General features: G+C 31.1%; 1 protein-coding gene across 1 annotated transcript in view; it reads left to right on the forward strand.

Annotated features, from left to right (window-relative positions):
• Positions 1-1,086: 1,086 nt before the first annotated feature.
• LOC129905304 (uncharacterized) overlaps positions 1,087-21,939 on the forward strand; it is a 29,986-nt gene continuing 9,133 nt past the window's right edge. Inside the window, exons 1-3 of the mRNA XM_055980755.1 lie at positions 1,087-1,382; positions 5,338-5,421; positions 5,548-5,661. Of these exons, the coding sequence (XP_055836730.1) occupies positions 1,103-1,382; positions 5,338-5,421; positions 5,548-5,661 (478 nt within the window). The 5' untranslated portion in view covers positions 1,087-1,102. The remainder of the gene's footprint in view (positions 1,383-5,337; positions 5,422-5,547; positions 5,662-21,939) is intronic.

Consider the following 21,939-nt stretch of genomic DNA (forward strand, 5'->3'; position numbering starts at 1 on the left):
ACTGTCCATTTTTGATACATTCCCACAAGAAAAAATCCAATAATTGTATTTCCCATCTCATTTTCTCCATTTAACTGCTATAGTCTTCCAACCAATAAGCATTTTGCCCCCAAAGGTACAAACCATTCATCAAATCAAAACATCCATCATTCACACTACATAACTTTAAAAAAAAAAACATCACAAAACAAGTTCCGTTCAATTCCATTTTAAGAGATTTCCATCTTGTTGAAGACTCGAAACAAATTGCATACGTCAAACGAAAAAATTCCGATAAACCAACCAAACCCCTATCATCTGACATCCTGTCAGGTATCATCAATTTGTATTAACCGACGCGCTGTCACGTGTTCGAAAAAATCCACCAATTTGCCCAGTGGTCATTCTAGTCACGCGAAAAAATAGACTTTCATCTCTCTCTACAAACTATATACAACCATCACAGAATGAAAGAACAGAACGTGCCGCAAGTTTATGGTCGCATTGTGTTTAGCGATATATCGTTTCAACAGTTTTTCCTCTTCCTGTCAATTTGACATTTACATTTTTATGTTTGGCAGCCATTATCCTTTAGTCACGATGATTATTCTAATGACACATACAAACAACTAACCTATTTTCTTCTCTATAAAGCTCTGTTTACACTTATCACATTTTCTTCGAACACAATAAAATAGAACGAAACAACAACAACAAAAAAAAAAACTTTCATTTTCTCTTTTCTTCTTGCAGATACAAGTAATAACGAAACATCAGTGCTAGCGCCATAATCGACAAGCGACGTAAACGTCACGTCACGATTTTCTTGCACGCTCGCTCGCTCTCCTGAGGATGCAACAGTTTTATCGATGCCGCAGGCTATGCCATCAGCGAAGCTTTAGCAGCAGATAGCATTTAATTCATTCTCATTCTTATTCCATGAGTAGAAGAGCGGAGGGCTGGAACGGTGGTGACTGCAATTAGCATATCACCCATTGTGGATCACCTGCATTGCGCCACCACCCTTGGATATATCGTCGTTAGAGGGCTCTAGTGTGCACTGAGAGAGAACGCTATTTATATCCTGGCACTGGCTTCAATGCATCATTGGCGTTATGCTAGAATGTTACCACGTGCAATTATTTACCGCTCGGCACTGATTCTGATGATTATCGCATCGAAATTAAACTGCCAACTGGCAATACCGACGCCGGGCATCATCAATGTGCCACCGCTAGGCGATTCGATACGAAAAGGCAATGTTGGCGGAGGTGGTGGCGGTGGCGGTGGCGGTCATGGTCGTGGCAACATTGAAGGAGACGTTGCTGCTGCCGATGAGCCAATGTCTGGGCAAGTCATCAATTTGACTAGACAACATGATGGCGATGTTTTTCGTACGAATGGTAAGTCTTTTCTTTTTTTTTTGAGGCTAGGTTTTAGGTATTCTTAAAACTTAAAGTCGTCAGTCGGTCGCCATATGATGGAGATGTTGCGTGTGTAGACCAAATTAGGAATCCTATTTCCTTTTATGGGTTTTTTGTATAGGATTCGGAAGGATGGCACAATGGCAAGTGAATAAGTTGTAGTGGTCTATCTAGTTACTGCGGTTTCAATAAGCGAGGATGCGGAGGGAAAACCACATTTTGACAATTGTCTTTTGTTAGTATAAATTCAACTGACAGACACATGCATTTTCTATTTTACAAAATATGGCTTTGGGGCAACAGGCTTTTTGTATATTGACTAGAGACCTCTGATGCATTGAAAATTCCTTTTATAGGAGAAAACGTCCAAGTCCAATTGATAATGCAAAGTTTTCTCATTTTTACAAACAAAAAAAAAGAAGAAAAAACACCTTGAAGGCCTGAAAAAGAGTACACATGAAGATGGCCAAGGTTTTTTAAGTGATTTCTCGTAAATGGTATAAGCTTATGGGAACTATTTTTCATATTTTCTATAAATAACTCTTGATTCCTTTGTCGGATATGTAATCATTTTTTTTTTTTTTTTGACAAAATACAGAATTTAAAAAATTAAACAAAAAAAATTAAAATTTTATACTCCGATACAAAGGAAACTTGTACTGACCAAAGAAAACTAAATGCAAAAAAATATTTTTACAAAATAAAAAAAATTAAAAATGAACCGGTTGAAACGGTTGAGTGGGAACTCAATTTCAATATCAACAACAAGTGAAGTCCGTTTTAATAAAAGTGAAGATTTTTTAAATCACTTGAGTTAAAAAAGGAATATAAAGATGAAAAACAATGAGTTGATTTGGACCGATTCAGAAAAAGAAATAAAACTATCATTTTCAAAACTAGTTTTACGAAGGTGATTTATTATTAATATCAATGACATTGAACCGGTTGAATCTTTAACAAAAAAAAAATAGTAACGCTTTTTCGTTCATCGCGTAGAAAAACGAGGAGGTCAAAATATTTTGTTCAGTCAATTGGCTCTATTAAATTTGAATCATAAATAACCGATTCAACTTAAATTTATTGAAAGCTGATATTTAGGTTATATATTGAGAGGCTGATTATACCACAAAAGCTTTCCAAACATAATAACTATTTTACTCTAAATAAATAAAACCACTTGGGTATTACTTAAAATAATTAATTCTACAATAAGTTTTAACTCGATTGAGACAAGTTGATGCTACTTTCTTACAAAACTAACCGGGATTAAAAACCTTTCGAAAAAATGATCTTTTAAAACGTTTAAAACATTAAACCGGTTCGAAACATGTCAGATAAATTAAAAGTTAAAACAAAAATTAGGGTATCTTGTTATGTAGGTTGAAATATACACATTTTTGTCAGTAATTTTTTTTTTTTTTCAAATGTAAATCACAAGTAAACGCTTCAACGGTTTTTAATGGACTTCTTCCGATTCATTAAAAATCGGGGACAATTCAAACCGATGGATGTTTATTGAACCGGTTAAGCAATGAAATTATAACATCACAAATCCGTAAACAAAATTAATGTAATGGAAATGTTACATACAAGATGAACTTATTAAACTTCGAATGCAATAAACCGATTCAATTCTTTTAAGATAAAGCTAATAAATTTTAACAAACTCAAGTGAAAAAATACAAAGTTTGTATAAATAAATCCGGAAAAATGTTTTTCTGAGGCACAATGAACCGGTTCAAGTTGATCCATTAAAATTTCAAATGTCATAATCCGATGTTATAGCTTTTTTTTAATGTTTTGCCCTGTTATCACAACAAATAATTATATCTTCCGAACGTTATGAAAATACTATTTAAACCGATTGGGTTATTTTCAAAACTTATTTTAATTTCCCTAAATTTTTCAAAAAAAATTTTTTCTTCAACTCAAACACAATAAATTGATTCAAGCCCAATGAACCGGTTCAACCAGCTTTATACAAAAACTGGATTCAGAAAAAAATCGTTAACTCAGTTCAAAGTTAGATTTTAATGATCCAGTGAAAGTGAGCTATCCAATCCGAAGTTATATTTTAATAAAATGGTCATTAAGTTGATAGTGATGAATAGTACTATCCCCGAATTAATAAGCTTTCCTAAAGTCCTAAGTCCACATTCAACAAAATTTTACGCAATAATAGCAATCTAAAACAGATGAACCGGTTCAGGAAAAAGTTAATTTAAGAATTCAGAAATAATTTAAAAGTGATAAGATATGTTAAATTAATCAGGTTAAAACCGATTAAAACACTATCGCGTTATCAATGGGTAGTCATCAAACACTTTAAACCGGTACAAACCGATTCAGAAAAATTGGTCAACTAATTCGAAAATTTTGTTTTTAATTAAAAGATTTTTACAAAACCCAAATGTATTCAAATATTCAACCGGGTCAAATCGGTTAAATTATAATGGCAAATACTTCTTACTAGGTCCTACTTCTGAGGCCTTTGATGGTAGGTACATCTTTTATCATCAGGTACTTATTAGAATCCTGGTTGTATTTTTGTTTCAGGCGTAATAGTGAAAAAACTGATGGTAAAAATTGCTGTGTGAGGCACACAATTTGTAGATGCCTATTTTACATTTATAAAATACTGTTGAATGGTCTCAATAATAAGAAGATATTTCTGTTTATTCACATTTGGCACTTTAAATTGCTAGCAGTACAAAATTCCATTCAGATCTTAAGATATGACATCAACATTGCCAATCCCTTAGAGCTCCAAGAATTACATCCCAATCAACCTATATAAACATGTAACAATTTGATCAGATTTCCTCATTTCCAACTTTGTTTTTCCTTTTTTCTTTCTAAAATATAAATCGTGTCTAAAAAAAAGTCCAAAACCTTTTCCACCCACAACATAACAAAACCTAGTAAAAATTTCAATTAAATTGGAACACACTCGATTGAACGATAAAATTATTGACATCGAAACAATTTAACAACTTCTGCTCCATGTTTTTTTATGCAAGAACTAGACCGCAGCACGGACATATGGGGACATCTCAATTATAGATTGTGCGCCTACATGAACTCCACACAATAACAACACCTAATTCAGTCCTACAATTTTCATGGGCATGGGAGTCTTTTCCGCCTTTCCAATTGACAGTTTTTTTCTATAATATCTATAGCCAATGGTCACGTTATAAAGGCGAGTCTTGAGAGTCACATCATCAAAGCCTTAAGGCGTTTTCATGGCGGTACCCTTTTTTCCTATATCTTTTCTAACGAAAATTAAATGAAAATTTCTTACAAAATTACTTCATGTATTTTTTATAGTCAAAGTTTGGATTGAAGTCGAATAATCAAAGGCCAATTGATACTTTCTCCATCCAAGACTGTTTACACTTTTGTTAAACCTCCGATCCGCCTTTGACTGTGTCACATTCCTTTTTTTCCTTTAAGCTCGTCTGCAGCAGCCACGCAATAAAAGTGCAAACCAATATCCACAAAGTAGTAAAATATTCTTAGCCATACAAACAAAACGCCTTAATGCCTCGTTTAGATAACATTAAACAAACACGACAAATAAATCGCAACAAAACATGCAATGCAACAAAACGGCATTAACCCACTACCAACCAATATTTTCAGTTGTCTCTTTCTCCTTTGGCCATATGATAGTTGGTTGCATCCACATCTTCAAAAAACACACTAACCACACACAATTGTCTCCAACATGCGCAACCGTTTTGTTTTAAGCCTTTTGGTTGTATCGTCAAAACCTATAGTGGCTAGCACTAGCAGCCACTCCTTAAGACAGAGAGACTTTGTTGATTCTATCTTCTGTCTGTCCTGTGTGCAAAGAAACGTACAATTTTCTTTAGAAAAGAATTTAACACTTTTCACACTGAAGTTTTTATTTTTGTCTTTTTTTTTTAAGGCATGTCAACTTGTAACATGGACACTTGCGTGGGGCTATCTAGCGGAACAGCAGGACTTTTCATGGCTGGAAACGATAAAACTGGTAAGTAATAGTTTGCATACTGTTGCAAACACGAGAAGGAGGATGTCTTGTCTATGTCCCTACCTACTATTGAATTATTTTTTAATAAATTTTTCTTTTCCTTTTTTATGTTTTTATTTTTGACAGATTTGCGACATGACAAGAAAAATATGGATCCAGAAGGAATATGTGATTGTCGGTGTTTACCATATTTGCAGACTTACCGTGAAGATTTGGGAATATGCGTTGATGACATTCATGGTAAGTTGGAAAATATTTTTTACAGCTGATTAAAGATGTTTTTGTTGGTTTTAAAATTTTCGGATTTTGTTTTCGAAAAAATCTCAATACCTCAAAAATGTTATGTGGGAAGTATTTGTCTTTGAAAGTGATATTAAAAACCAAAAACAAATTATCGAAATTCCGTAAAGAACATGTGATGGATTTAAAGCAATTTGACAAACCTTGAGTAAACCTTTTATACTGTACAGAACAACAAACGATTATTTTTTTTATTATTAAAATCCTTTGTTATTGTAGGGTCAAAAATGTATAAGTTTAGAAAAAAATTATTAATTTTTAAACCACAACAATCAAATACTCTGGTTCAAAATTTTACTGAGTTCCCATAAAAAACATAGAAATTAAAAAAATTAGGAACCCTTTTTTTAAAATGCAACAATTTAACCCTCTACTGCATACGAAGCCAGATATGGTTTTGTCTGTTTGTATGCAAAATTATTGGCCAGGTCTTGGGAGGGCAAAAATTACGGAAGCCTTATTTGGCTTCATATGCATTAATATAAGGGGTTGTACACAATTTGTTAAATTTTGTTGTTTGGAAAATTTTGTTCCTTTACACTGTTATTTTGCTTGGAAGCTATGTTTTACTTCAAAAATGGAGCCCCTTTGCACAGTGCGTTGATTCAGTGGAAAGTATAGAAAAAATTCAAAACAGAATGATTTTATGATCTTTTCTTTTAACATTATTTTTTAGTCTCATGGCAAGTAAATATGTAGTGTATAAAAACATTTTTTATTTCGGTTATAAGTTTTTGTCTCATAAGTACACTAAGGATTGTTATTTTTACAACTCAAAAAGTGCGTTTTTCCCAATTAATTACTTTTTTGCCCAACTAAGTACTAAAAAATTTTACATGACTCTAATTCAATGAACCGTAGTATAAAAAAAATGCACTACGATGTTTCGACAAGTTACCTTAAAAGTTGGTGTGTTCAATTCTCTTTTCAAAATGGTATAACATTGTTGAGAATATTCCATAAATGACCGAGATGAAAAATTTTTTTTTTCTTAAGAAATCCGACTTTTTTATTAGGTAATTTTTTCATATTATTTAAGTTTTTGTATTCTGAAAGGTTCTGAAAAATTAAGATTTGTAGTCACGGTACATGAAAAACCGTCACAGGTTGACCATTTTTTGGTTTTTTTTTTTAATGCTCATAACTTACAAAATATATGTCCACCACCTACCCTATCTATCGTTTTCGTTTCGACGTTGACTTTTAGGACACCCTGTATAACGGAAAAAACAAATTGCTTTTCTCGGTTCCATGGCTTAAAGTGACCCAAATTTGAATTAATTCTTAACCTTTTGTAATGCAATGTATTTATTTATTTTACTTTATTTTGTTTTTAAATGATAAATATTCATCTTTTGATATTTTTAATTGTATTCTTTACATAATCTGAATAAATAAAATTAGTAAAATTTCTTACCCCTTAATGCATACGAAGACAAATTTGGCTTATAAACAAATTTTATATAAAGCATTTTTTAATTTTTTCGTCCGCTAATATTAATTCATGCAGTAGAAAGTTAATAAAAAAAACCGAAATCATCAAAATTAGTGACGTGTTAAGGAGTTCCATTTTATTCTAAAAACACATCCTACTTTTTTAAAATTCAATATTTTTTATTAGTTAATTATTTATTTCGAAATCTATGCAATAAAATAATGAGTCCAAGGAAGGAAATTCTTGTAAATAAATTCAAACAACCAACAAGCACTTTCCGAAAATCTGAAAAGAAAGTCCTTTTAGTTTAGGCTAGGGAGACAAAATTCTTTTTCCTGAAAACCAAACTTTCAAGATCAACCGTGTAATATTTGTTATATACTTTCGATAAAACAATATTTAAAAAATAAGATAAGAGTAAAAAATTTAATTCGTACGGTTTTTGTGAGATCTTGTTTGGTTTGTTACAGAAATGTTTCAGGGGGGCAACAACAAGCTAAAAACTCCACTTTTGAAAAGATACTGATTTTTTTTGGGAAATGTAGCCTCAAGATAATTGTAAATATTTAAATGAATGACTTGCGGCTCTTTTATTTCAATATCATTTAACGAATTTTTTTTACAACAGAGTTAAGGTAACCGTAATTTTTGAAACTTTGTTTCAAGAAGGTAATAATTTTGTATACCAAAGTTTTTGTTTATTGAATTTCTATTAAATACGTTTTAAAAAAAATCTCAAACGATTTTAAAAATTTTTCACTATGGAATAATAAACTGGCATAAATTTTTGTAGTTCACAAAGCTATTTAACTTAACGATAACCAAAATTTTAGTATATTTTCAGGCGAAATTTTGAAGTGATTAATTAATTGTGCTTTTTTGAAAGAATTTACCTTCCTTACTTTGACGGACACTTTTGTATCTAAGTCACAAAAAATATAAATCCAAGAAATGGTCGATTTTAAAGGCATATTTGCTGCTCAAACCAAATATTTAAAACTCTAATGGTTTTTGAGTTATTAAAATTTTCACTAAAATAAGTCTGAAGCTAACGGACAAAATATAATGATTAAAAAGTAAATAAGTTTGGCTAGCATCAATGTTTGTAGCTGTTGATTTAAAACTGTATAAATGGCATTTTTGTTAGCTACCATAGTGCTTAACTCCGCTAGAATATGACTGAAATTTGCAGGCAAAAATAAGAATATTATTATTTATTTATGTCCAAAATTTAAGCTTATTAAATGCTATAATAACCGATTTGAAAAAAAAAATTGCCAGTAATTATAGTCCAATAAATGAAGCTAAAAAAAAGGGGGTTACCCTACAAAAGGTCCGGTAGTTCTAAATTTTTGATATGTTGTTAGGTATGGTTAGTAGATAGAAAAACCAAATTTCCACAACCACGCCCCCTCCGCCCCCTTCAGCATCACCGAAAAACCATAGAAATCTGGCACTTTTTTCACTTTTATGCCCATAACTTTCTTCTGGTGATTTTATTTAAAAAAAGTTGTTGGTAGACTTGTAGAAAACATAATTTCCTACAAAAATGACCTTGGTAGTATTTTTATACAACTAAAAACAACGAAGTTATGAAGCTTCCAAAAACATATAAAATTTTGGATTTTGCAATATTTTCAGTTTCTTGTCACTTAACAGTGCTATAACTCTCTAACAATTGACTTTTACGCAAAAGTCTTCATAATCAATCTTATAGACAATTTAACTACCTAAAATAAAATGTAAACCACTTTGACTTTGTGAATCAAATAACCGAGTTGGAGCTAAAATAGTAAAAAAGTATTTTTGATAGTTTTCGACACTTTTTGAATTATCCATTAAATGAAGGATTTTTATCCCACAAAACGTCGGGTTGTTCTTATTTTATATTTAATCAGGTTTGAATGGTAGATCGAAAAAAAATTCATAGCCATGCCCCTCCGCCCCCTTAACTATACTCTAAAAACCAATTCTGCAATTTTTCAGTTTTATGAAGTTTCATACATGAGTTGATGAGTTGACAAGTGCGATTGAAGGAGGTTCAGCCTTATTGCTATATACAATAGGTTGGTCCTTAGGAACAAAAAATTGGGGACGCCCCCTAGAATGGTTCCAAATCAGGAAAAAAAAAGCCCTAATTTTTTCAAATTTTTATTCCTAACCCTTCCTGACCATATTTCATTAAGAAGTTTATATCAAAAATCCGCCATTTACCCAACACTGGACACAGAATATCGCCCCTGCTATAGTGACTTCTTATCAAAATAGGGCCAGGAATTGTCACAGGTAAAAATTTGAAAAAAATAGGGTATTTTTTTCCTCATTTGGAACCAATCTAGAGGGCGTCGCACTCAATTTTCGAAAAGAGTAAAATAAGGACCACCCTAATATACAACTATCAATCGATAGTTGATACAAATTAAATTTTAATGTCTTATTCCTTAATTTAAAAAAGTTTTGAAAGCAGAGAATGGTCCTAGTCGTTATAAAGAAATCTAATTACAAAATTCCAGTTGACCAGTTTTCATATAATTTTGTTTTAAAAATCCCAAAATTCAGTATTTATCAACAATCGATTGACAGTTGTAATTTACAATACGGGTGATTATAAAATTGATAATAGAACAGTGAAATCCTGTTTGCCTAAGAAGTATGGAGAAGGTTAAAAGGTTAAGAGTAGTCAAAGCAGCTGCAGGCACAGTTTTGGAAGTCATTCGGTCTAAAGTTTACAGTACAGATGAGTACCCATCCTCTATTTTTTGAAACTGTAATACTGAAGAATAAGAGTGGCCCTTTGTATAAATGGAAAAGGAAATGTTTGGCCTTATCCCATGCTGTTATAGCTGCTGCTCGTGCCCGATCCTTCCTTTCCTCCCTTCTAACAGGAATAAGTGTATATGTATAGGAAGGTCCTAAGCTTCTCATTGATATGATTACATTCCTTGGCTTTTCATCAAGTCACCACGAGGCGCAGCTACTTGAAGTTTCTACTATCATGCAACCACAACCACCCCTGTACGGATGCTTTCTTCCAGTTGCGCCAGAATTAGTATCTAAAGCAGGTACCATAGAGCTTCAAAGATTTTTGAGGAAGACATCGACTTACTATACCTAGAGCCGAGAACGTGTACCTTCGAAAACCTGGGAGGATCAATTTATCTGATGAATTCTCATTTTTCACATTCAATTCTATGGAGAACGTCTTACTAATTCATGCCATAAGTGAATGTGACAACACCTCAAACATCTTTGGTTTCGGAAAAAAACAAATTTTGCAAAATGTTTCAAATACCCTTCTGTACTTGAAGCTGCAGAGAAGTTAAGGACCCAAATGCCAGAGTTCAGAAAGTATCGGAGGTGGAAGAACATATCTTGTTGGCTTTATATGGCGAGGACAGTGGTCAATCTCTAAGCTCTCTTCGATATTTCAAATTTATGAGCAGTTCAACAAAACTTAATTTGTGCAAACTACCGCCTACAACAGATGCAGCACACTTTCATTTCCTCCGGACTTATCACCAGATCATGGCGTGGATGGGTATTGAGAAAAATCCTCTGGAATGGGGCTGGACGAGAGGATGCCACGTATTGCAACCCATTAAAAGTGTGCAAGATCCTGCTCCCCAAAAATTGATGACGACGAAGAAGATCACATATCATCGATCAATTTGAAAAAAAATTCAACGAAGCCAACTTTTCTTATAATTCACCATCTTCAACTGCACCTATTACTCCTATATTTCCCCACCTGATACCCTGCCCCTCATACCCCAGTTCTTTTACCTTTGTCCACTCATAGCCCACCGCTATGTGCATAGAGGAAGGTATTCCTTCCTCTATGGCTATGTGTTCTACAACTTTGCACATTAGTTTTTCACATTTAAATGACCAGAAGGAAGCTATGGGCATAAAACTGATAAAATACAGAATTGGTTTTTGGAGTATGGTTAAGGGGGCGTGGCTATGAATTTTTTTTTTCAATCTACCATTAAAACCTGATTATATATAGAATAAGAACCACCCGACCTTTTGTGGGATACAAATCCTTCATTTAATGGATAATTCAAAAAGTGTCGAAAACTATCAAAAATACTTGTTTACTATTTTAGCTCCAACTCGGTTATTTGATTCACAAAATCAAAGTGGTTTACATTTTATTTTAGGTAGTTAAATTGTCTATAAGATTGATTATGAAGACTTTTGCGTAAAAGTCAATTGTTAGAGAGTTATAGCACTGTTAAGTGACAAGAAACTGAAAATATTGCAAAATCCAAAATTTTATATGTTTTTGGAAGCTTCATAACTTCGTTGTTTTTAGTTGTATAAAAATACTACCAAGGTCATTTTTGTAGGAAATTATGTTTTCTACAAGTCTACCAACAACTTTTTTTAAATAAAATCACCAGAAGAAAGTTATGGGCATAAAAGTGAAAAAAGTGCCAGATTTCTATGGTTTTTCGGTGATGCTGAAGGGGGCGGAGGGGGCGTGGTTGTGGAAATTTGGTTTTTCTATCTACTAACCATACCTAACAACATATCCAAAATTTAGAACTACCGGACCTTTTGTAGGGTAAAACTCCTTTATTTACTGGACTATTATAGCTTTTCAACAGAACAATTTTAGCGTAAACTCCAATTTGGTACCTGGAACACATTTTAAATTTAAAAAAAAAAACTTCAAAAGTAAGCTTGCAATTAAAAAAAATAAGAACTTATTTTTTTTTTTTTTTGCAGAAATTTTGGGTCACTTAGAAATAAATGAAAACTGAAAGGACCGATTTTAAAGCCCGATTTTTTTATTTATTCAAGATTCCGAGAAAATACGACGAAATATTTTGAAAATTTCTCCACATTTTTTTTTGTTTAACATATTTTTGGAATGAAAAAGTTTTTTTTTCATGAACCTTATTTTTTTTACAAATAAAAAGTATCAAAAATTCTTGTAACTTGAGGCTGAAATGGTACTCGTAATTTTTATTGAAATTGATGAATTTTAATTCGCTCTGTTTGAAGAGAAAAAAAAACAAACAAAGTTAAATAAAACAAATTTTTTTAGCAGGGCCTGTTAGATATAAATATACAGCATTTACCTCAAGTTATATCGCATTTCCTTAGCGTACTTCGAGTTCCAACAAATAACTACATTATATTTCTTCTTTTAATAACATTTTCTCAAAAATAATATCAGACGACATTAAATGGTTTTAATAAAAAAAATATAATAGCTTACCTTTACATCTACTAAAACTTCTTTACTTCTTAAGAAATACTTATGACATTTTACTAAAAAGTCCATTAACTATCATTGACTACTAGCTTAAAAAGGGTTTATTGCCTTGTCACAAAAAACTGACATTTCAAAGATTGGATAGCAAAATACTTATCCACAACGTTTGTGTCAAAATTCATTATCATCTCCGACAAAAAGCTAATGTTTGGACTGCTTGACAATCAGATGAAAAATTAAGTCCATTTCCAATAAAATCAAAAACAATTCCAAAGATTCCATACACAGTCACAAAGCCTTTTAAAGTACTTCATCACTCTATCCAAAGATGGTTATGTCCTTTAGTAAAAAATTAATTGACATTTCAATTCAACCTTTAGGACAAGCACTGCATTCCATCATCATCTCGCTATTCACCCAATAAGACTTATAGTTTTCATTTAATCGCGTACACAACATCTCTACTACAATCTTCTTCTCTTCTCTACCACCCAAAGCCAAACCATCAACATCACATCATTTGAAGCAGGCAATTTTACCTGTTCTCGCAGTTGTAAACAAAATGACACTTTAACTACCACTTTGTGACTACAAACTACGACGAAGACCACAAAACGGTCTCCAACCAAGCCATAATAATTCGAACTCTCAAGAAATAGCTATTAATTTCTTATTTGTCACAAATGAAAATACCTGGAAAATCGTTTTATCGTCTTTCGCCGCTATACTGCTTTTGATAGTGCATAATAGGGCAAGCGTGGACACCACCACCACCGCCGCGCCATCTGGTGAAAGCACATTGTTTTACCAAACGCCACAAAACAATAGTGGACATTGGTATATTTTGTTGCAGAGAATAAACCTCGGCTATCTCTTCGAAAAATCCCAGATTCATTCGAGCAGAACCAAAAAAAACATAGATTGTCATCCTCTCTGGTAAAGCAATTGCAATCGGTGTGCGCGATAAAAACATAACAATACCCAGTGTCACACAATTCAATCGAAATGGAACAATCTCAAGGTGCACACAAAAGTCACTGAGAGAGATATAGAAAAAGATATTCCATGCTGGTTGACCATCGCACCGCTTCTCTTCGCAATCAGAGTACCATAACCCCGATGGTCTGGTCATGGTCCATGGTCATTGTCCAAGCGTCGCGTCTCGTCGGTCATCGTCGTCGTCGTCGTCTATTTGTGGTCAAGCATATTGCCATTGCTCCTCTCTGCGCTGCGGTGCAAAAGATGTTCATGCGGATAAAGTCAATACGCGTGCCTTTTTAAAAAAGAAACTCGCGTCAAGATTGTACGTTTGTTTGTGTCTCTGTTGCAACTGCTTGGACCATTAGCCATATCTGTTAAATTATAAATTAAATTTCTAGCGATGTTATTATGATCAAGCGAGGACTGTTGGGAGAGACTCTCGCTGTATGATCCAATGACATGCATGTTGTTATCTTTCAAGATCTCCCCTCTGTTCCAGAGCCCGCCTGTGTTTGTTCAAGCCCATTCACAGAATCACAGCTATAAAACGATCGAAGAAGAGTATAAACAAATATACAAACAAGATACTCTCTTCGAATCGTATACTCGTGAACAAGAAACAAAACTTTGTGGTGTTGTTAGTTGTCTTTTTGCACAACCAAATTCAGAACGGTTATTATAATTTGTATCTTCAGCAATCAGCCAAAACAAGTTACTCAACATATCGCATTGCATCGTCGTTGAAAACTTAACCTCATATCTTTGGAGTTCATGATGATGTGTGTTGTTGGTTATTATATGGTCTTTGCCTGGCTTAGATTCCATATCTAGACTCTGCGTTAGCTCTGTGATGTTAGTTCTTTTTTTTTAGGGTTCTGGTCGGAACTGTATGTGCAACAAAAAATCAATGAATCATGTAATTAGTCAGAAACTAGCCATATGAATGAGCGAGGCTTGAGAGTTTTTGGTGGGATTTAGTAACTATCTTCACATATGGAGTCTATAAAAGACTATGAAAGACATGATAAATCAATTAAAACATATTTGGTGTTGTAACCAGCTTTTTTGTTTTTTGAGTGATGATGATCCTTAATGGATTTTTTTTGTTGAAGATGGTAATTTTAAAAGAAGATTTCAATAATTTTATGGGAAGCTGCATTTACTTTCATCAAGTTTTTTTTTTGTATGCTGGAATTCGGTAGGTATGTCTTTGGCTTGTCAAATTAAAATTCTGGTTATGGTATTGACGAGAACTTTAAAATTTTGACAAGAGAAAATGTATTATATGGTAGATGGGTTTTAAAAAGACTAATTTTTTTTTTTCGCATACACTTTTATTATCAAAATCTTTGGTGCCGTTTTTTGAGCAGCACACAAATTGGAGGAAGTTGGTGGGTGGGCGAAAAAGTGGGGTGGGTGTCAAAAATCGTTAAGTTTTTTACGATTTCTGTCAAAAGTAGACCTTTTTTTCAGAAAAAATTAAATACAAAAATTGTAGAAAATAAAAAGATCTACAGGTTTTACTTTTTTGTATATACACGGTTAAAAATTTTGGAGTATTTTTTTAATACAGCTCTTGTATAAAAGCAATTTTCAATACAAAAAGTATTAAAATTATTATTAATCTTTTTTGTATTAAATTTAAATATTTAAGTATTAAGTTTACTACTTGTTATATAAAAATGATTTGAAAATAACTTTTGTGGGTTAAATTCTAATCTTGTATTGATTTATAATACCGCTGTATTATAGATTTTAATATTTTTGTATTCAATTTTAATATATTGTATTATATTTTAATATAATTGTATTACATTTTAATATAATTATGTATATTTCATTTTAATATAATTGTATTAAAATATAATACCAATTTAATAAAAACTAAAATAAAAAATATTAAATTGTAATACAAGAATATTATATTTTAATCAAATGACAGCAGCAGCCATTTTAAAAAAGAAAAAAATCCATTGTTTGAGGTATCTTTTTTAAAAAAAAATTAAAATCAAAAATTGTATGTTGTTTTCGAAGCAAAAGTCATAAATTTCAGATGAATTTTGATCGGCAATAAGATTTTACATGCCACAGTTTGTGAAACAGATAAAATAGACACAATAATATCACCATTGTTATATTATTTATGATTAATATTTGTGCCCTTAACCCTCTGTAGGCACACCTCTTTTTTGCGAATTTGGTTTATACTTTTTCATGGCGCTAGAACTTTTTTCGGTCTCACTATTTTATGGAGAATCATATATGAAATTGATGTAGAATTTTCCGAGGAATTCGAAAACTCTATTCACAATTCCAAAAAATGTATTTTCACCATTATAAAGACATTTTTCTGTGACCACTTTTCATTTTTGTCCTGCCAAATTCGCACCCGTGTGCCGACAGAGGGTTAATTTATGAAAGTGAACTAAGTCACTCCTATAAATGGCCTCAAATCTAGCCTTAAAATAATTATTATTTAAGGGGTAAAGTTTATTTGAAAGCGAAATTGCAGTAAATAAACTTCTTTATTGCTCCTCTATAGATTTCATAAAAGAAATATAATTATTATGTAAGTTTTTCTTTAAACAATGCAAAAAGTGACTTAGTCCACTTTCATAATCATGGGCACATTTACTTTCAGTAATGAATTTTGGAAAAATAATACATTTTATTAACTTTCAATACATTTGGTATTGAATTGAAATATTTGTATATTATCTTTTAATAGAATTCTTATTAGAAATTAATATAAAAAGATTAAATTTGAATATTCAATACTTGAAATTTAATACATTTGGCATTATAAATTCTAATATAAACTGTATTATTTTTTAATACAACTATATTAAATTTTAATGCATTTTTACCGACTTCCAAAAAGGAGGAGGTATTCAATTCGAATGTATTTTTTTTTTTTATGTTTTTTACCGTGAGCCAATTTTGATAATTCTTTTTGTATTGGAAAGCTGGTGGCTGCAGTGTGGTTTCAATTTAGCCATAGGAACTATTTTAAAAACCATAACCATGATCCATGGAAGTCGGTTTTGTTTTTTTGCTAAAAATGATTACACTGGTTAACGAGGGTTCTGTTGCCGGAACCAAAATATACTTTTCTGAAGGTTTTCGGTGTACTGAACTCGAATCCGAAGTCAAAAAAATTCTAGCAGCTCGCGTTTTTGAAATATTACCGTTAGAAAATGCAAAAAAACGTTTTTTTGACTACTTCGGACGTTTTTTTTTCATGTAAGAAAATTTTTTAAAATTAAAATTGTAACGGTTTCTAAAAGACCTGTTTTTCTTCTTTCTTTAAATCTTTCCGATATCTTTCGTATAGGTCGAGATATCTTAAGATAAAGTTAGTGTGTTTTGCTCAAAAATCATAGAGGATGTAATAAAAATTAAAAAATTTTCTTACATGAAAAAAAAAAAACTTCCGAAGTAGTCAAAAAACGTTTTTTTTGCAATTTCTAACGGTAATATTTCAAAAACGCGAGCTGCTAGAATTTTTTTGGCTTCGGATTCGAGTTTAGCACACCGAAAACCTTCAGAAAAGTATATTTTGGTTATGTATTAACTAAAAATTTTAATATTTGTCATGCATTAAATTTTAATACATTTCTGGTTATGTAACCCAAAAAGTATTAAAAAATACTTTAGAATTTTTAACCATGTAGGTAACCTCAAAAATATTGAGAAAAGTGCAAAAAATATGATGTTTTGGTTTTTAATTTTTATTTTTCACAAAAATTTGTTGGATTTTAACAAAACCTAGTCAAAATTTACTTTGGTACCTATATTTTTCATCTATTTTAAATCTTTTTTTTTTTTTAATATAAATTTTTGGATTTTTGACAAATTAAATTAGAAAAAATAGCCTATTTCAATCAAAAAAGTTACCGAAAAAATTGTTGATTTTTAAAAAGTTTAGCAATTATTTAGACTTGAACCTTTTATTTATGTACAAAAACTATACTTTTTTCAGAAAATATTAAAAAAAAAAACAACAAAAAAAAGATTCTTAAGATCGATTTTTCCGTAAATGATTATAATCTATTTTTCTAGTGGCCTTTAATTTTATAAATTTGAATCTATCATTAGAATGGCTCTAATTTGCCAAGTATTTGAGATATCGAGTTTTTAACTTGCAGAAACACTGTTTTTGTTTTTTTCGATAAGAGGTCTACTTTTGACAGAAATCTAATAGAGGGTCAAAATGTCCAACTGACAGGTAAATTTTAAAAAAATTACTTAGTCCTAAACATCCTATCTGATACTTGAAAATAAGTTTACGCCAACCAAAACATTTTTTTTTTTATTCATCCACCTAATCGATTCATAGTTGAACAACAATTTATTCAGTCTCCTTAGTGTCTGCAATGCCGACAGAGCAAAACAAGACCATACCACCTATTGCCATTTTAATGTTTTCATTTTAATGTCATTAAACTCAATAGCAATTTTCTACTCAAACATCCAGTTTATAATAAACAATTTCCTAAATTGGTATCAAACCTATAACCATATAAACAAGTGCATTACACATTTGGTTCGAGATATCAAATCCATATCAAAATGAGTGTGAAGAACAAATAAAATTGCATAAAAATACAACTCCATATATAAATCTTTTTTCTTTAAAACCATACAAAAACAAAAACAAAAAAAACCTGTACTTATTCTATTATGGGTTTGTTTATTTGTTTCTAATTTTCTGTATAATCTGAAACTTGTTATCCAAAAATGATACAAAACAATTTCAAATACTTGAAATATTTTAAAACTTATTTTGGTTAATTTATTTTTGTCTTAAATTTGGCTCTGATCTAGTTTTGTTTAATTCATTTATATAGATGCACAATTAAATATTTTAACAAATTTGGTCAAAATAAAATGATAATGAGCCTTAAACTTGTTCGAAATAATGAAAAAATGTTGTTTCAACAACAATTTCTGAAGAAAAATTCAAATTGATAGTGTAAACGAAAGAGCTGAGCAACGAACTTTTTTTTTGCATTTTTCGAATATTTACGACTGATTTTTATTAAAAGTGATATGTATTTCCTATTAATTAATTAAATCTTTTCTAAGATGACACTTGTCATTATCCTCAACTTGATATACTGACAAAGGTATTCCTTGTGACAAGAAAAATATTCTCATAAAAAAAAAAGAACTTCAAGATCATTTGAATTCCCATGTGAATCCATTGCTAAACCAACTTTGCAATATGGTTACATTCTACTTCTACAGTCAGCTGCAGGAGGGCATAGCCTGTTTTTTTTTGCTAGTTGGTATCTATTTTTTTGTTCGCATTTAGGTGCGATTATTTTATGGACATAGTTATGGGCACCATACTGACTTGTTTTACACTCTCTAAGCTAACACACAGTGAGAGGCGCTACCGATGATGATGATGAGTATGCTGACGACAACGCTCATGTCTTGAAGAGATATTCTATAACAGTTATGGTTCTTGAGACGATATTGCCGCAATCTGGTTTTTTACCTTTCTCAAAAAGACGACGTTTGGACAGGTTAAAACCAATTCAATTGGCCTAATGATGGTTATAAAGTTATCCCATAGATAAAGATGTTTAATTTGTTTTGAGAGAAATGTGCTAACGGTAGCAGTTGCGAACTTTGAATTAAAGGTAATATGAAGATAAGGTTTTTATTATGTATGGCTGGATTTGTGAATTGATAAAAAATAATGGAAAAAATTGTTTATTGGAAGGAATGTAAAATCTCAGTTTGTATTTGGATATTAAATCGATAAGAACTCATTCGGTTTAAAATGAATCTGAACTTTTAGTAATACGATTTCAATTTAAGAGTCAATTAAAAATTGGTAAAGTCTTCAAAAACTAGTTTTTTTTATTTACAAAATGTTTGTTCATTTAAAATTTGTATACGAGGCAGTAAATTTCTGTATCCAATAAACTCTTAGAAGAAGATACTTAATGTGGAAGAAATATATGATTCATAAAACCTATCAAACTACATTTCACAAAAACTAGATGTAAAAATTGAAGTAGTACACAGGATGTATTTAAAACCCGTTAAAAAAAAGCACCTTGCATCCCAATACGCTCCTGGTGCTATATTCATTCTAAATCAAATCAAAAAAAGCTTTACTATTATAGCCCAAGTATTAATTAGACAGCAATTTAAAGTAGTAACCCCATAGTTAAATTCAAGTTTATGCTGCTGTTTCGGCTTCAATGTTGCAAATCCTTCTGAAAATTCAATAAAAAAAATCCCACAGTAGATTTTATGGCCACATTTTTTTAGATAGACTAGCTTTGCATTTGAAAAGGCATCATTAAAAAAAAAAAACTGAAACGTAATATTATTACAAACCAACTAGAAGTAATAAAAAAAAGGTGTTCATTAAAAAAAAAATGCAGCAAGTTTCTTGCATTGCAGTAGGTATATTCATTCACTTTGTAATATACCGTGCTTAGACACTTTTCAGCCAGCCACTAGTAACAGACAGACTTTTCATGACCCCATCACTGGGTAATTGAGACTTCTTTTATTGTTACAGCTTACATAAAGATCATTGTCAGATGGGCCTATTAAAAATGTGAAGTTAGTGGAAGGAGCGAAGAGCCCATGTAACTTGCTTAAGTCAGTAGGTATTATCATGATATAATTCATAAATTTTCGTCTTACATGTTGCTTTGGTAATTCAATTAAATTTTATAAATACTTTTGTGCAGTAAAATTTTTATAATACACATTCTCAAAATTTTGTTTAAGTAAATTAATGTGACTTTATTTTCTGTCGAGCCCATTTCAATTAAAATTTCTGTAAAAAATAGAATTTCATGTAAGATGGACTGAAATCAAAAGCAAACCTTAAAAGGTTTTTGAATACCTACTTAGAATTATACTCGTCATCACCTAAAACAAATAACAAAGAATGGACAGAATAGAGAAAGATTTTCCAAATTTACAAATACCTGATTTTACATGGTTGGCTTTACCAAATTTCAAAATGATTGAAACGTCATATCAAAGTTGAAATAATAAGATTTCAGATAATATAAAATTTTCTAAAGGTTGTGAATTAAAAAACTGGATTTAATCGTTTTAGAAGAGAAAAAAGATTGATTTTTTTTGCTTTTTTGATGAAAATTGATTGGGTTCAAAAAATTCTAGCTCTCTTTGTAAATGTTGTGTAGACATGGTCGATATGAGTATTTTGAACTGAAACTTTAAGCTTTCGGATTATATACAATTTATTATAAGTTGTCATATAAAAAAAATGGATTTATAGGTGATAGAATAAAAAAAAGTTCGATTTTTTCAAGAAAAATTGTTTTTTAAGGTTTTACTTTTACCACGTGTGAATTGCCCACAAGTTTTTTTTATTTCTAGTTCATTTTTGACCGTTTTAGTTTTCTTATCGTTTTATTACAAATAGCATCAAAAATATGGGTGATTATTTGAGAAGGTTTAACAAAAATTCTGCCTCTTAACTTTATTTATATATAAAAATAAAAGTTACGCATACGCCACAGTGACCGCTTTTGTATACATTTTAAAACTTGAATACGGCTGAATGTCCGGAAAGTTGGTTTAATAGTAGAAGGTTAAAATCAAAATTCTGTGAATTTTTAAACATCTTTGCTGAATCGAAACTTAAGCATTTTAAATTCTACATAAATCCTTATGTGACTAGGGAATAAGAGTTTATGTTCAACATTAATTACTTAAGTTTGGTTTCAGCCCTAAAATCCAAATTTACGAGACGTCCATGTAGTTCCTTGTACATGTGCTTTATTAATCTCAAATTCTATTATCTTGAGTTAAATTTTTTTGAAAACTCACAAGTCACAACCATAAATTATGATAACATGAATGAAAAGAAAATCTTGAATTTTGCTCATAAAATGCTTATGATTGGTTTCCAGAGGCAGTACGGAAACCAATCTTAAGCATCAATAAAATTTCATTAATAGTCAAGAAAATACACATCGCCTCTAAATGTCTTTATTAAAAGAAATTTAACAAAAATATATTTTTCACATGATTATGATTATGAATTATGATTATAAATAACAACATCTATAATTGCAGCTGTTAGTTTACAAAAAAACAATCTCACTACCTCTTCTTGGCAGATTCACTTTTACTTAAAAAGCAAAAAAAAAAAAAGATGCGACACAACAAAACGTGACTATAGTTACAAAATTCAAACAAACACGCCTTTCATTTCCGTGTGAATGTTTTTTTTTTTATGAAATCAATTAAGTCATAAAATGTGTTATATCACCGACTATTTGTGATGAATTGAGCCATTGTTTGTAAATTAAGTTGGACTTCTTCTTTTTTTTTTTAGTAGTTTTTTGTTTGTTTTTTGCTTCCCAAGGACTCTCGGCATCACAAAAGAAATATCATAAAACTTTTAACTTTCGCTTAAAAATATTTATGCAAACGCCATGCCGGCCGCCGTCGCCGACAAGCCGTGGCATGACTTGTGTGTCTTGATGCATCATTCATCATCAAAATGTGAATCTTTCAACATTCTTTCGAGATAGATTTATGAGAGTAGGGTGTTTTAAAAAGA

This window comes from Episyrphus balteatus, chromosome 1 (genome assembly GCF_945859705.1).
Source record: "Episyrphus balteatus chromosome 1, idEpiBalt1.1, whole genome shotgun sequence".
Classification (NCBI taxonomy): domain Eukaryota; kingdom Metazoa; phylum Arthropoda; class Insecta; order Diptera; family Syrphidae; genus Episyrphus; species Episyrphus balteatus.